The 13,760-nt window shown below is 32.5% G+C and overlaps 2 protein-coding genes across 2 annotated transcripts; both read right to left on the bottom strand.

The window, feature by feature from the left end:
- Positions 1–773: 773 nt before the first annotated feature.
- Positions 774–2,265, bottom strand: LOC115233165. Its single transcript, XM_029803450.1, has 2 exons — positions 1,671–2,265; positions 774–1,426 (listed from the first exon to the last, which is right to left on the bottom strand). Exons 1-2 carry the CDS (start codon positions 1,813–1,815, stop codon positions 807–809), a joined length of 765 nt encoding a protein of 254 aa, XP_029659310.1. The 5' UTR covers positions 1,816–2,265; the 3' UTR covers positions 774–806.
- A 463-nt stretch (positions 2,266–2,728) lies between these two features.
- On the bottom strand, positions 2,729–3,537 carry LOC115233166. The gene is made up of 2 exons (XM_029803451.1): positions 3,353–3,537; positions 2,729–3,183 (listed from the first exon to the last, which is right to left on the bottom strand). Exons 1-2 carry the CDS (start codon positions 3,357–3,359, stop codon positions 2,885–2,887), a joined length of 306 nt encoding a protein of 101 aa, XP_029659311.1. The 5' UTR covers positions 3,360–3,537; the 3' UTR covers positions 2,729–2,884.
- Between the last annotated feature and the right edge of the window lie 10,223 nt (positions 3,538–13,760).

Here is a 13,760-nt window from a genome sequence, read left to right on the forward strand (position 1 = left end):
TCAAATACAGATAACAAGTTTAATCAAATGTTACGTCCAGACTCGGGGAAGAATGAGTCGACGGAAGGGCGCAACAACTATCTTTCGGGAAAATTAAAGATAGTTGTTGCGCCCTTCCGTCGACTCATTCTTCCCCGAGTCTGGACGTAACATTTGATTAAACTTGTTATCTGTATTTGAAATCTGTATTTATATTTGAAAACTATTCTAATTGCAGATACGTATTTATTATACTTCATCAAATCACTTTAAAATCTTTTGTAAGTCACCGTGAAATGACCCAGACAGCACTATGACATCCTCGGGAAATCCGAAGGACATCCAGGACGGACATTACGGATATCCTGTGGATATCTAAATTTTATCCCGGGATATACTCAGGATGTCTTGAGGAATAGCAAATGAGCACCTCATGCTATACCTAGAAATATCCTCAGGATATTCCATTTCAAAGTCCTACGGATGTCCATAAGATGTCCGTAAGGCATCGTAATTCTTAAAACATCTATAGGGCATTCAAAAGTAGTCCAGAATATGTTATCAAGGTACTTTATATGATATTTTAAAGATAACATATTGAATATAATTTTATCGCCCGCGCGTTGCACAGCGGTAAACAAACAAACTAGCGGCTGCACATATTGCGCACAGTAATATTTCTCATGAAATATTAAATAAATAATAATTTTGATTTACAGTGACAGGATAATCCTCTTCAAATAATTTCAAAAAATTTTCTACCATCGTATTTGTAGCAATAACCTGTTTCTTAATACACATACTTCTTAAAATTTCCCCAACTTGTTTTATAAGTGTTCCCAAAGATGATGCAATGGTGTTTTATACGTCCAAGTCTTTTCATCAAATTGTGCGAGTTTATTGACAGCTTTGATGCATTGTTCATATTTTGTTGGATCATATATTGAAGAAAAATCTGTAATGTTATCGAGATCCTTCAAAATTATAAGAAATCGTCCAAGTAATCTCAGTCGCGCTCTGATCATATCGTGCTGATGTTGGAGACGATACTTCTGACACATTTTATTACCATAACCAATCAACAGCTCATCGTATCTAATAATTTGAGTTATACTGTCTTCCCTCATCACTGGAAATACCAATCTTCTTAATGGTGTATTTGCACTGTAATGTATACAACAAGCCACAGTACGTCCCAATATTTTTACATTTCTTTGAGGATATTCCCTTTTTTGTGCACATGACGCAAAATGATGTCTTATATTATTTTTAGAAAAAAAACCTTTGCATTTTGCACAAGGAATAAAATCGGCTGCTTGTCTATCCAAATTTTTTCTTGGACGCCGGCACACAATTAAATCTCCTTTATTTAAGTTAAAATTTGTATTATATATGAAATTTCCTTGTCGTCTAAGTAGACCAATAATCTTCTTTCGTTCCGGGTTACCTGAAATGATAAGTACACAATGTATGATAAATTACGATTAAATTAAAAGTAAATTATTAAAAATTTTAAACATAATATACACAATAAATTACTAATATTTGAAAAGTATCAGAAAGAAATTGTTTGATCAAATACTATGGTTAGCAAAATTTTTTATATATGATACTTTTTTCAGTTTAACTCTATGTTTAGAATGAAGCTATACATATAATGTTGGCAACTTTGTATATAACATACAACTTACCCTTAGGTAAAAAACGAAACTTTGTCACATCTTCTTCAGTTTTATGTACTGATTCTAAGTGCCTTGCAAATTGCGTTTGAAATTTTTCACAATATGGGCACATATTTAGTTTCAATTTAGGATTGTCAGAAGTTTCTACATGCATATTTCTATCATCTTATACTTTAGATGAGAATGAGGATGTCAAATTTAATGTACTGTTCGCAATTTTATTTTTACTTGTATTAATCGTATATATACTTTCAGTTTTATCTTTATTTTCATCTTCATCTGTGTTTTCAAACATAGAGCAATCTGACAAATGAAAACTATCATCGAAATTAGTCTTAAGCCGGTTTCCCACGATGCGATTTTTCGTGTTGGATAGGATGTATGATTTTCTGCTTGCTGCCCTGCGCTTTACATTACATAAAGCTAAGCTGGGCGCGCTGCAGGTTTTCACTTCACACGGAGCGAGGTGCAAAGTTAGCTTAGCGGATGGAACAGATGATAATTTGTGCGCTGCTCCTCAAAAAAAAATTTTGAAAAATGACGCAGGAAAAGTTTAAGAGCACTTTTTCGTTTGCTAATTTTAGAAGTGGAAAGAAACCGTCATGAAAAGAAGACTTTGGATGAAAAAATGGCACACAATGATAACCAAAAAAAAAAACAAGATCATGTCAACTTTGTCACATGATCTAGTCGCTAGTTATCATTGGCTGTTTACAATGCCTAGCAACAAAATACGCAGAGAAAATAGCACTCGTTCTATCAATGAAAACCGTCAGCGCTACACGCAGCGCTACTCGCAGCAAGCAACTTTTCTCGCTGCGTACCCTGCACGGTGGCTGGCAGGGCTCCTTGCTTACACTGCCTAGCAACAAAATACGCAGAGAAAATAGCACTCGTTCTATCAATGAAAACCGTCAGCGCTACACGCAGCGCTACTCGCAGCAAGCAACTTTTCTCGCTGCGTACCCTGCACGGTGGCTGGCAGGGCTCCTCGCAAGTAAACTTGCACGAAAAATCGCATCGTGGGAAACTAGCTTTAGATGTAATGGATGTATCAGACTCAGTATTATTATCATTCATTTCACGCTCTAAACTTAACTGATTCTCTACGAATGTAGATTCGGCAATTGGAGCAAATGTATCATTTGAAATATTATTGATAACGTAAGCCTTGTTTGCATTTGGAAAAACATTATTGTTATTAGTGACACTATACGTATTATTCAGTTGTACATAATATTATCAACCTTTTCTCTGTGCATTGGACGCATTGTCTTTTTTACTAATATACTAACATTTTGTACTTTCGAGATCTTTGGAGTTTTTATAGAATTTCTAACTTTCTCAATGACATTTGGATTTTCACATATTTTAGAAGTAGAGTTAAATTGATTACAACATTGAACGATCTGTTTCACATCAGGAAGTTTACTTAATATTGTCGAAACATTTTCGATATCGTAATTTATTTTCGCTGTACCAATATTTAAAGTAGTATTGGAATTGGCAGTTGGTGAAGAATCTGTAAAATAAAATTTATAAAAATAAAGTGGAGACATTTTTATTGCGAGTATATTATGTTGCAAAAGTTGTAAATGTATTGTCATGCAAAGTATGTAAAAAAGCTGCATATAGAATGTTTATTATATAATGTGTTATAATCCGATTAATTATACATATCATAGACTTACCACTCATCTCGTTGTTGTTACTAACAACTAACGTATTAGGATTCTCATCGATAGAAAGAACATCTTCAGTCAAATGCGTAGAATCTTTAATATTATCTCTGTCATTTGCATTATCACAATTTGTAAAATTAAAATCAGACTTTGCATTACACTGTACAGTATCACACTTATTGCTTGACGGAATATAAGTGCCTTCTTCGATTTCAAGTATTTCATTTGATGTACCAATATCTAACGTAGCATTGTAATTGGCAGCTGGAGAAAAATCTGTAAAACAAAATTTATAAAAATGAAGTAAAAATAATTTTATATGTAAACTTTATAACACTTTAAAACACTTTATATGAACATAATTATAATGTTTAGTAAAAAGAGATTTACATAACACTTTTATATATTAATTTAATATATATCTCTATACCTGATGTTGATAAAATTGTTAACTTTACTTTCGGAATTTTCTTGTTTAAATTGTCTGCGATCTTTTGCAAGCTGAATTTGCTTTCTAAAATAACATACATAAAAGACTTTAAATACATAATTACCCATTCAAAATTATAATATCCTGCACTTTTATTACAAAGACATGAATTATACAAATAGATCTTACGAGAATTAAAATGTTCTGGATATTTTCTTTATTTTAAAGATTATAGATTTAATTTTTATGATACTTACTATTAGTTGCAATAATGCATGGTTTTCCAATTCTTTTTTTTTTCATCTGTCTTTTATTATAGACATTATAATATTTACTGGCACATATTAGTTTATACATTTTGATTATCAGATCAATGTCAATTAATTGCAATATTAGTAACCCAGTTATCTTGTTAGAACAACAACAGCGAAACAACAATAGCAAAGTGAATGACAACGAGCAAAGTAAGACGACATAATCCTAACGATAATAGCTTTAGCACTTTTTCTAACTTATTCAAACGATAGTATAGAGCAGGATTTTGCACGCAGGCGCAATTACGTTACATGACTGACCAGATGTTGTTAAAATTGTTAACTTTACTTTCGGAATTTTCTTGTTTAAATTGTCTGCGATCTGTTGCAAGCTGAATTTGCTTTCTAAAATAACATACATAAAAAATTTTAAATACATAATTATAATATCCTGCACTTTTATTACAAAGACATGAATTATACAAATAGATCTTACGAGAATTAAAATGTTCTGGATATTTTCTTTATTTTAAAGATTATAGATTTAATTTTTATGATACTTACTATTAGTTGCAATAATGCATGATTTTTCAATCCTTTTTTTTCATCTGTCTTTTATTATAGACATTATAATATTTACTGGCACATATTAGTTTATACATTTTGATTATCAGATCAATGTCAATTAATTGCAATATTAGTAACCCAGTTATCTTGTTAGAACAACAACAGCGAAACAACAATAGCAAAGTGAATGACAACGAGCAAAGTAAGACGACATAATCCTAACGATAATAGCTTTAGCACTTTTTCTAACTTATTCAAACGATAGTATAGAGCAGGATTTTGCACGCAGGCGCAATTACGTTACATGACTGCGTTAACCACGTTTAGCAGAGGAAAGGCCGGTGATGTTAAGGTGCCATTACATGGCAGCATCGAGCATCGATCGTCTGCGCAGAAATCATTGCGCAGGAATCTAAATGAGATAGATTCCAGCTTCTTGCGGCTAATAGCATGATGAGTGATATGAATTCGGTCGAGATAAAAAAAATTATGTTCTGATACACATTACTAATACTGAAAATTGATATTTATTTACATTATACACAATAGATATTATTATTATTAAACAAAATATATATAAAACGTTACTATCCCCCAGCAGAATATTAGAATCTAATCAAGGATTAAGAGATATAATTTTCATATTTTTTTTTCTGCATGTTTATAACATACTGCTCCTTTAAATCATTTCCTACTTTTAACAATAGTTTTCCAAACTGTGTCGTTTTGTCATTTGTGAATTCCTTTTTGTGTCTTATTTATTTGAATATTTCAACCATCAAAAATCTCTTGCCGCATTCGTATTTTAATTTAATTTTAATTTACATTGCCAGAGTAGTAACGTTTCATAATATATCTTTGATTAATAATAACACACACACACACACACACACACACACACACACACACACACACACACACACACACACACACACACACACACACACACACACACACACACACACACACACACACACACACACACACACACACACACACACACACACACACACACACACACACACACACACACACACACACACACACACACACACACACACACACACACACACACACACACACACACACACACACACACACACACACACACACACACACACACACACATCTGTTATATAATAAAATAAATGAAATATAATTCTGGGCAACAATATTCTGCGCAGACGCTTAACGCTCGACGCTTGACGCTTGACGCTGCCATGTAAAGGCACCTTTAGATCGAGGTCCGAGCTCACCGGCTCGACAGTGGTGGGGATAATGCAACAAGCGTAAACCGTGGTTTACACGTTATCCCCAGGGCTGGTATTCATAGTTCGTTTTTAATACGGCCTTCAGGATATCGATCATGTAACTTTTTCCTTAGGGCGCAAACGTGAAAAGTGGAAAATTATGCCATTAATTTCAATGGTAATATTTTTTACTTTTCACGTTTCCGCCTTAGGGAAAAAGTTACATGATCAATATCCAGATTTCTCTCTGCTTCTTATATATAAGATTGTCTTAAGTACAATCTTAAGATGTTACCACTGAATTATATACATATGGAAAGCCATTAATTTCAATGGTAATATTTTTTACTTTTCACGTTTCCGTTTTAAGCCTGGTCTACAATGAGTCGTTAGTCGTCAGTCGTAAGCAAATTAACCAACCACAGTCGATTATTCCAAGATTATTCTCGAAATAATCGACTGTGGTTGGTCAATTTGCTTGCAAGTAACGACTAACGACTTATTGTAAACCGGGCATTAGGGAAGAAGTTACATGATCGATATCCAGATTTCTCTCTAGTTCTTATATATAAGAGCGTCTTAAGTACAATCTTAAGATGTTACCACTGAATTATATACGTATGGAAAGCGCCGTGCTACTCAAGATGCGGGATGACAAAGAGGGCATTGTGTGACCTTTTGTCTCTTTCTGTTATAGGGCTTCTTTTCTAGTGGTAGAATCACCGTCAGAAGTCTATGGTGCTAGTGGTGTCGACTCTATACACATACACCAGTGCAAGAGCTAAGAAGAAAGGAGACAAAGGATCACAAAATGCCTTCTTTGTCATCCCGTACGTTTACACCAGGCTTATATGCATAGATATATTATATATAGATAGAGCTTTATCTATCTTAGGCCGGATTCACACCTTGGCAGAAAAGCAGAAAGCAGAAAAGCAGAAGCCAATCAGAACTCGCGCTGAAAATAAGCAGTACATTTTGCTTTTTCAGCGCGAGTTCTGACTGGCCTCTGCTTTTCTGCTTTCTGCTTTTCTGCCAGGGTGTGAATCCGGCCTTACTGTCTGCTAAGATAATGGGTGCGTTCAGGAGACACAACTATTGAGTAGCAATCGAACGTGATTGGTTCTTACTTCTAGAACCAACAAATCAACGTCGAGTGTTGACAAGACGATGCTCAACAGTTGTGTCTCCTAAATGCGCCCATTAAGATACTTTCCTCCCTCGCGCATGTGCAATCGCATTCCTCTCGACGGCCAAGAAAATAACCTATTGCTGACGAGAGAATTACCTCTTCTATTTTATGTAGAAGATACTGTGTTTAATAAAAATACAATACATTTAATTTCTCGCATTTGTTAATTCTTAAATTTCTTAAAATTTTAATGCAAATTTTAAGTCCTTACAAATGGATGTGCATCCGCCAAGAGAAACGTACAAATGAACATGCGCAAGAGAGGAAAATCTCCTCTTTATCTTGGCAGACGTGGCTCTAAAGCCCGTATCAGACTATTTGAAGATTGAGATTCAAGATTCAAGATTGAAATTTGACCAATCAGGACAAAGAAATTTTAGTCCCTTTTGTTCTGATTAGTCAAATTCCAATCTTTAATCTCCAATCTTCAATTTTCAATGCATAGTCTGATACGGGCTTAAGGATGCAAACCCATGTAGCGGATTAATAACCTAATCTAACGCGGAACGAGAAGGGAACCAATCGCGGAAGATGACACAAAGCTCCATCTATATACAATATAGCTATGCTTATGTGAAAGGGCGCGTTCAGTGGATGTTACAAATCGTGCTGATTATCCACCAGTATGTAGTATAATTTTCAGTGAACGCTCTTGTCGTTAACATTATTGCTTTTGTCGTTAACATTGTTGCTTCTGTCGTTAACATTATTGCTCTTGTCGTTAATATTATTGCTCTTGTCGTTTTATTTTGTCCTCACTGTTGTTTATTGCCATCTGCTATTATTACCGTTTTATAAGAAAAGATGTCTTATTACGGTTTAAGGTTAGAGATTTCTAAATATCTTACAATCATACAATTTTTTTTAATTAATTATATATCTTACTTATATATATAATATATAATTACATACATATATAATTAATATTATATATGTATGTAATTATATATTAATTTTATATATATAATATATAATTACATACATATATAATTAATTATATATCTTACTGTGACAAATGCTTTTTATTTCAGGAAGCCAATCGTCCAAGATTGCATAAAATTTAAAAATAATTGCTGCTTTGATCAAGATTGCACTTTTTTGCATAGATATAAATACTGTTATGAATATCAAAACACTACATGCCGCAATGAAAGATGCCAATTTTTACATTGTACTAGCGTGGGACAACTTCGATATGAGACGACAGGAATAATGACTGAACATATTAAAAGAGAAGTCGGCCGAAGTATACAACATTTTAATATATGTGGCGATTTTAAAATTAAAACTTGCAACCGGTTAAATTGTAAATTACGCCATATTAAATTAGAAGATTTAAAGCCAATGATATTATACGCACTGAAAATATAATTGTTGAAAATTTTGGTGCTGGGGATTGCGGACACATATTTTGTTATAATTGTGCCTTACGAAGCTTATATAATGAAGCTGGAACTATGTTAAATGTTCTTAATATCTTCCCTGTGTTTATTATTATTATTATTAATTACTGCTTGATTCTAAATAATAAAAATCAGTTTTGTAGACAACTATAATGTATTTTTTATTATAATAACATAGGTAATCTCTAATAGTAAATATTTTAGTAGTAAAAGTATCATAAGCATTTTTGTCATTTTTATATCTTTGTTTAATATCTAAAAGTTTATCAATATTTAATTTATACTTTATTTAATTTCCTGATATTTTATTCTGTTCATTTATAATGGCATATTTTAAAATATAAAACATTGATAAGAAAGCAGAGCCGTTGATATTCTTTGAAGATTTGCACATACAACGTTCATAACAAAATTGTCTATCAATTGCTGCTTAAATATAGATCAGTTTGATATCAAGATTAAAAGTTGAATTTAAAATTCAATGTATATAAAAATTAATGATAGCTAATTCACAGTCATTTATAGTATAATACCCAGACAGCACAAGACATCCTCAGGATCATCCTGAATATGTCCAGGACGGTTCAGGACATTTGTAGGACGTTTTAAGATATCATTATAAATATATTTTATGAAAATTTAATACGCATACATGATTACTTTCAGTTATGTAGGCTATTTAATATAATTTAGAACTCTTAAGTATTATAATAAGTATTAATGTCCTATAAATGTCCATTGGATGACCCCTGGATGTCTATAGGATATCTGTCCTGTCTATTATATTGGATGTCCTTTGGATTTCCAGAGGACATACATGTGTTATCTGGCAATTAATTGTTAACATTAATTTCGTTTAATATTAATAATTGAATTTGATGCGCACGTTTTCATATATCCAAAATTATTATTTATTTAATATTTCATGAGAAATATTATTGTGCGCAACATTCCAAAAATTTTACAAAAAATAATATTCAGCCGCTAGTTCGTTTGTTTACCGCTATGCGACGCGCAAACTCGTATTTGAGATTTGGTCATGAGAATTATATAAAATATAAAGCTTGCAAAGAGCAACTGGCAGGAAATTAAAAATGTAATTATTTTCTATCAGTTCAATTTCTGATGCAATCCCAACATAAGGAATTCAGATATTGGATTGTTTTGAAAATATTACACGACTCAAACCCGGAAGCCAAACCTAAAATATTCATGTACAGCACGAAAACCTCAAATATTAAAAAACGTGAACTATTTTTAGTATTAGATTTTTAGTATTGGCAGTAAATAACAGAACGCAATCTTAATTTATATTTAAATTTTAGAATTGGTTCCTTTTAACGTATGAAAAATATCCCTAACATATCCTATAGAAATCCTTAAGATGTTCCACAGGATATCCCTGGATTCTCCAGAGGCTAGTGTACGGCTATCATTTACTCTTCCTCAGGACATCCAGAGGAGATCCAAGGATTAAAATAGGATATCCTCAGGATATCCTACATGTATGTCCTGGATGCCCTTTGGACGTCCTAAGGACATCTTTGTGCTGTCTGGGTAATGTGGACTTTAGGATATTTTCAAAAGCTATATTTCTACATTGTTAGAAACAAAAAGAAAAATCCTAAAAAATAACTTTGCTGATATTAGTCTAATCTCTATACCATTTCATATATATTCACAATATAACATAATTTAGATGTAATATGATGAAATACTGCGATATAATGTATATTATAAGAAATGGCTTTACAATAATTGTTGTTTTTTTTTTACGTAAAATTATTCCACACAAAATTGTTAAGATGTATTTAAAAAGTATAAACACTTTCTTATTTATTATGTAATGTTGATCATTGTAATGGTAATACAATTTCAGTAAATTATTTTGTCCAACATTCTTATAAAAATAATTGGCTTTGAATTAATGAAAGAGCATAAAAAAATAGAAAATAAGATATTCCATATAATAATCAATCGATAAATTGATATATTGATATTATATGCAATTAATTTACCAATAATAATCTGCTCACATTTTCCCGAGACGCGAATTCCTTTCTCCCTTGCAAAGACCTTGAATGCAAGTGTGGCTGTCGCGCCGGAGAAAGGGTAGGAGAAAGAATCAAGTGAGTTTGCTATTAAGGCCAAGAGAGAAATCGCGACCGTATATTGTAGATGATCGCGAGTCAGGAAAAAAAGAAGAAAAGGAAAGAAAAAGCGTTCACCATCCGAGCAACGACTCCGAGAACCAGGAGAACTGAGAGTTTGTTTTCCAAGGTCGTTTGCGCGAAGCATGAATGATTATGTCACTGGCATTAAATGTCGAGCTGTCATTTGATCTAGAGAGCTATGCTTCTGAAACGGCGCGAGAGCCGCACACAACATTAGGGGTAAACGACAGTAAATCTAACGATCGACGCCCGTAATCGCGCCGAAATTGTTGCTACGAGCCAATGTTTATTACGAGCGAATCGTATCGATATTGCAATCTGTACTAATATCAGATTTGCGATTCACAGCGTGAAATTTATAATTTTCTCCCAAGCGCTGATTAATGGTATTAGTCATGCAATCGGTTTATAGACATTGACAAATAGCTTTGAAATTTTTTTACTCCTAATGCATCTTGAAAATTATATCACCGCGATTCACCATATCTATCTACGGAGCTTTTATATATTTCCTTTGTAATTTACTATCACTGAATTAATTTTAACAGATATTCAAGTATACAAAACAATAAGCAAAAAAATTTTATAAATGATTATATAAATTTATTTCTAAAAAAACAAAAATTATATATAACTTAATATTAATAAACATAAAGATGCAAATATTATATAGTACATACTTATAATACTAACAGATGTAAAAGATTTTATCCCATTGATTTATACGCAAATAATATATTTAACAAAACTTGATATCAAAATTTTGCTAATAAATCTCATCAAAGAAATCCTTGATTCCTAGCTCAACTTTTGTTTTCATTTTTTTGTTTAATCAATCTTAGTTTTAACTGCTGCGTGTAATCTGCATATGACAAATTCTTCGCATATGAGAATGTCTTTCTAATCTCTGCACGTATCTAGCATTTCAAATAGTTACGATTGGACAAATAACTTCGTAAAAGCGAATTATTAGTCGAAGAAAAGTAAACATTTGAGGAGATTTGTTTTCGTGATTTTTGCGAAAAAAAAATTATTCTTATTATATAGTTTATCATTCTTGTAATATAAATAATACCGCGAATAAAACGAAATGATGGATCATTCGCCCAAAGAGTCAGCGATTTTTGTTGTACGCAGAGAAAACGTACTTTCATTCATCAATGATGAATTTAGGTTAATTAATGCCTTTGGCATACCAATTATTCTTTTTATAGTGCGTTTATTAGTTTCGAGAATAAGAAAGTATATTAACATTGTACTTTAGATACTGTCCGTGCTATTTGTTATTTAATTAGGCAATCACACTGTATTACAATTGTTGTTGATTCATTATAACGTCTGAATAATACCAGTATAAATTGCACGTATGATGTGACTTATTGCGCGTTACAGCAACGTATCGAATTTTACATTCGTATGAAAATATACATGTCTTGAAATCATATATGTATATTATAAATTATTAATCATAAAGCGAGAAGTTAAATTAATAATAATAAATGGCTCTCCAATACAATATCAAGGAAAGAAAAATTCACACGCGATATTAGCATTTTTTCAAGTACGCGTCGAAGAGTTCCGTTTTCGATTAAAAAAAGTATGCATAAAAATCCACTCACTATAATGTCACAAAATAAATTTTAGATATTAATTTTTAGATCTAAAGCATAATAAAATTTTACTTTTCAAAAATAATATTCTCTTATTCTGAATAAAATGTAATGAATATAATGATAAATTTTATTATATCAAAAAATTACTATAATAAAAATATAAAAACCTTAAAATATATCATAATAATATTACAGATTTAAGAAGAGTTCAAAGATTTAAAAATTTGAAATTAAAATATACTTATAAATTCATATTGTATATAAATTGATCATGAAAAATAAGATTCTCATTCTTTATGAATTACATTGATATGCCATACGAAACAGACATTGGTTTTTGCGTCAGAGAATAAGTTATGCGCGACATATCTTAAAAATAATTTTTCTCTCGTCAAATTCAATAATACCTTGAACGAAACGTGGTCAATATTCGTCATATTGCACGTATGCATTTTTTGCACCTGGGCTACAATTCAAAACCGATCCTTACTTACCTGAATCCCGCTGATCGAATTGCAAAATCGATTGCGTCCAATTACAAAATACTTTTGCGAGTAAATATATATATATATATATATATATATATATATATATATATATGTGTGTGCATGTGTGTGAGAGAGAGAAAGTCCATGTTGCACGCGAAGGTCGTTAAGATAGCTTGCAGGCCGAGATATTGCGTTACTTTTTCCAAACTCGATAAAAGCTATTGTCGACGGCGGCGGCTTTGAAACCGGCGAGATTGCTGCAACGATGACTCCAGCCAAATGACACTTTTATCGAATTTCTTCGCGTCCCGTGGACATGCGAACACGTCTCGGACCGCATGTTGCGCGGACAACGATGAATTATGAAAGAGAGGAAGAGAGAGAAAGAGAGAAGAGAGGGACAGCTTCGTATTCAACAATGCATTATTGCATCCCTAAGCTGGGTTTTTGGGCCTCTCCATTACACGCATCGTATTCCAATATTAATTACCGTCGGCCAATCAATCTAAACCAAGTCAATGATCAATTAATACTATCGATGCGCGATGGTCCGTGCATTTATTTAGCAAGATAAATTCTGATAATTATCACGGCTTGCGTGACGACGCAACCGCGTTCAACGATTTATCACCAATTCATTATTTTTCGTTTTAATCATGATTTATCGAATACATGCAGACACATAATTTGAACATCTTTTTAAAGGAGTGGTATTTTACAATCGTATTATGAAACTGATGCTTTATACGCAGGAATAGATATCGCATTATTTGATCAGGAGAAAAGGAGAGAGAGAGAGAGGAAAGAGACGAGAGCTCTCATAGGAATCGCGGAAAATGTATTCACGAGGAGATATACAAGTACGCACATTCGTAGAACGCCAAGGGTTGCCTAATGACGGCGTTTCTTCGGAAGATTCATCTTACAGAGCGTACCTCAGCAATTCTGGCGTTAAATTACGGAAAGATTAATAACTGTCGGGAAGATTAAAGCGTAGAGACTCGAGAAACGAATACGCGCCACAATCGCGGTACCGTTATATGCGC

Source organism: Formica exsecta, unplaced genomic scaffold (genome assembly GCF_003651465.1).
Source record: "Formica exsecta isolate Colony F162 unplaced genomic scaffold, ASM365146v1 scaffold1603, whole genome shotgun sequence".
NCBI classification, from domain to species: Eukaryota; Metazoa; Arthropoda; class Insecta; order Hymenoptera; family Formicidae; genus Formica; species Formica exsecta.